Source organism: Mastomys coucha, unplaced genomic scaffold (assembly GCF_008632895.1).
Source record: "Mastomys coucha isolate ucsf_1 unplaced genomic scaffold, UCSF_Mcou_1 pScaffold3, whole genome shotgun sequence".
NCBI lineage: Eukaryota > Metazoa > Chordata > Mammalia > Rodentia > Muridae > Mastomys > Mastomys coucha.
In genome coordinates this window covers 51,482,807-51,486,482 of record NW_022196909.1, presented here as the reverse complement: position 1 = coordinate 51,486,482, position 3,676 = coordinate 51,482,807, and the positions used below count along the sequence as shown (strand labels likewise).

General features: G+C 49.0%; 1 protein-coding gene across 2 annotated transcripts in view; it reads right to left on the bottom strand.

Annotated features, from left to right (window-relative positions):
- Nucleotides 1-6: 6 nt before the first annotated feature.
- Trim26 (tripartite motif containing 26) overlaps nucleotides 7-3,676 on the bottom strand; it is a 20,871-nt gene continuing 17,201 nt past the window's right edge. For both annotated transcript variants that reach the window (XM_031347292.1, XM_031347293.1), the window contains 4 exons: nucleotides 1,872-1,894; nucleotides 1,368-1,483; nucleotides 1,108-1,140; nucleotides 7-733 (listed from right to left, as the gene is read on the bottom strand). In XM_031347292.1, the coding sequence (XP_031203152.1) occupies nucleotides 51-733; nucleotides 1,108-1,140; nucleotides 1,368-1,483; nucleotides 1,872-1,894 (855 nt within the window). In that variant the 3' untranslated portion in view covers nucleotides 7-50. The remainder of the gene's footprint in view (nucleotides 734-1,107; nucleotides 1,141-1,367; nucleotides 1,484-1,871; nucleotides 1,895-3,676) is intronic.

Below are 3,676 nucleotides of genomic sequence, written 5' to 3'. Positions count from 1 at the left end.
ATCTCAGAGAAGTAAAGTTTCTGTAGGGTGACCCAGGCGGGTTCTGGAGTTCAGGGTCTCAGCAGAAGGCGTGTTCCTGGCCATTTGAGCCACAGGAAGGGAACCAAGCGCCGGGTGAAAGTGGTTGTGAAGGTATAGATGAGTTCCTGGGACTCTGCATTGGTGAATGTCACAGTGCCCCCTTCATAATCCAGGGCGATGCCCACTCTCCGGGGCCGCAGCACCGGGAAGAGCTGGGCCTCTGGGCTCGTGTTGGCCCAGATGCCTGAGGGGGAGAGCCGAAGGGCCCACACACCATCCTCTGGCCTCAGGGAGAGGTCCCCTTTCCTCTTCACAGAGTCTTTGGCCACTCCCACCATGCAGCTTTCCTGAACTTCCTCCTCTTCTTCCTCTTCCTCCTCTTCCTCTTCCCCCAGTGATTCGTCTTCCTCATCTGTTTCCCAGTCTTCATATCCGTCCCCATAGACAACCTCCTCATCTTCTTCCTCCTCTTCCCCTTCTTCTTCCTCCTCCCCCTCTTCTTCATCCTCCGACCAGCCTTCTCTCTCCAACTCTACTTCCCAGTATACCTTTCCCCAGGTGAAGCCCTTGCTGCCCAACACTCCTGGCTCACAGTCAAACTGCTGGGGGAGCAGGCAGTCACTCTGGTACTGGCCGGTATAGGTCACGCACTTCCAGTCCTCTGAAAGCTGTAGGTATCCACTGGCTGACTGTGGGTCCAGGGTGACGCTTACTATGGGTCAAGGGAGGAAGTAACAGTGTCAGTGGTGGGCTGGGAAGAGGTGACTAGTCTCCATAGCATCTCCATAGTAGCTGCCTCACTGCACAGTTCAAAGAGCACTCTTTATATCATGGTCTCTGTGAACTGTGTCCTGGAGGTACTTGGTACACACAGCACAGGTCTGGGTAGGATTATCTCTGGCCTTGGGCTAACACTGCAGCTCACCATAAGAAGGTCCTTATGGTGTGTGACCTGTGACCTCAAAGGTTCAGCAATACTGCAGACTACATGGGACACTGATCTGAAATAATGTAAGGGGGGCCAGCGGTAGGCAATTCCAGTGAGGATTCCACAGGGTAACGTGGGACGACCTTCTGTGGACTCACCTGTCTTATACTCCAAGTCTCTCAGCAGCTTGCCTACAGAGGAAAAGGAAAGATAGAAATGACCTGCAGACCCAGCAAACTCATGTCTTACTTGGTATTAGTTCTGGGACAGGGCTCTACTGGAGATCCCAAGGAAAAAAAGATACAGAATCCAGAGCTTCTTGGAAGGCTGAGATGGGAAAACATGGTGGGGAGAAGCCAGGAAACCTCCCAGTGTGGCAGAGCCTGACCTCCAATCCGGTGCTTTTCCCAATGCTTACCCTGGAACTGCCTCAGGCCTCGCTGCAGATTAAGAAGTTTATCTGAGAATTCTCCTGCCTTTCTTTTAACCATGTGAGGGATGGCTTTCCCAATCCAGAACTTCTTCCGTGGATATCTGAAAGAGTCACAGACACAACTACCTGTCATTTGGCTCTTCCTCAGTTTTACTTATCCCTAATCAAGGACAGAAAAACTGGCAAAGAAACTACGTGAACCAAGATATAAGACTGCCAGCAGATTTCACAAGTGAGCAGTCTGTCTGCCAAGCCAGGCTTTTACTCTCTCGCTGTGCTCAGGTGAAGACCGTGAGCCCAGTTGGACTTCGGAGATCGTGTTGGGAAACAGCAATCTCTAATCCTCAAAGATTGCTCTCTTTCTTAAAAGCCATGGATGAAACAAGGGCTGCTGTGCCTTTGGCACCCTACACCCCCACTGTTTATGTGGACCACAGCCATGGAGGTGGGAGGGGAAGAATAACAAAGATGAGCAAATGAAACTCTTACTTGTTGGCGAAGTCCTTGGTGTCCTGCACAGGAAGAAAACATAGGCACCAAAGTGAATTAAGTAAAACTGCATCTACACAGTCAGTATCATGTAACAGGTAGGCACACACTGTGTCTACAGTCAGTACCATATTAACAGGCAGGCACACACTGTGTCTACAGTTAGTACCATATTAACAGGCAGGCACACACTGAGTCTACAAGTCAGTACCATATACTAGGTAGGCACACACTGAATCTACATAGTCAGTACCATGTAAGAAGCACGTACACACAGGGTCTATACAGTACCATATAAGAGGCAGGCACACACTGAGTCTACATGGTCAGTACTATATAACAGGCAGGCACACACTGTGTCTACAGTTAATACCATGTAACAGACAAGCACACAAAAGCAAACAAAGCACTCATGGCTCCCTCCCTTAGGAGGGACATTCCTGACAGTCTTGTAGGACATTAAATAAAATAAAAAACAACGGGCTGGAGAGATGGCTCAGTGGTTAAGAGCACGGGCTGCTCTTCCAGAGGACCCAGGTTTGATTACAGGCACCCACATAGCAGCTCACTACCACCTATAACTCCAGTTCCAGGAAACCCAGTGCTGCCTTCTGGCTTCCACAGGCACCAGCTTCCAAGTGGTATACAGACATACATGCAGGTAGAAATACCCATACATATAAAATAAACAACATGGTATCAATAAGGTCAGAAATGACGAGAGGTGACAAGTGACCTGGTCTCTCCAAGGAGACACTTAAGCTCAGGTTTGAAGAATGAGAAAGCCCTAACTGGTGCAGACAGATAAGAAATGGGGAAGGGCTTAGAGATGAGGCAGGGCTAGCTCACACCAGGCAGGATGGGGTGATGGGCGAATTCTACTCCATGCACAGTGGAATAGTAAGCAAGCTTCCTCCAGCACCCACTCCCCACCCCCCACTTCTAAACATTTGTGTGTGCGCATATGTGGTATACCACACTGTCTGTGGAGATCAATGGACAACTTCTCCCCTTTATAATACTAAACTCCCTAAGCTCTGGCCTAACATCAGACTAGTCAAGAAATTACGTTTCCCATATTCCCTACAAGCAAGTCTGGTCATGTGACTAAATTAAATGGGATGCAGCAAGGGAAAGAAAAAAAAAAAAACCCAAGACTTCTCAATCTTGTCCTTAAAAAAAATATTTGCTTTCTAGTTCCTTTTTTCTCATTGGCTGAAGTTTGAACACGGTGATGAGCCCAACTCAAATCCCATGGCTGAGAACAATATTCTTGAGGCTAGTTAGCCAGCTAGAAATAAGCCAGCTCCTGGATGACCTCTAGATCCTCACCTCTGAACTGCTGCAAAGACAGAAAGGAACTTCTGCTCTCTATGCACTCCTAAGTAGCAACTAGCTGAAACCCAGTCACTGGGCTGCTCCTTGGGAAAGAATGGTGGCTGGACGCAATAGGGACAGAGGAAGTCATCCTGTGGACCTGGATATCACTGTGGACCAGAGATTCGGAAATGGCAGCAGGGGCATGAGAACCCGGCTATCCCATGACTGTTCTGGAGCAAGGATCATCGAGGAAAAGCCCTTTGTGCAGGGGGGAAGACAGTGGTGCTGTCTGCATGAGGGAAAGGCAAGTGCCAAGGACACGGAGGGCGGGGCCATCTTGTGAGAGGATTCTCTGGTGAGTCTGAAACCTCCACAGTTCTGTGTTGACAGATTTGCTTCTTCTTTTCACTCATTCCACAAACCTTTGCTTAGTGATTCCTTGTGCCAGGCAGGCACTGATCTAGAAGCTAGAGGTAACAATAAAA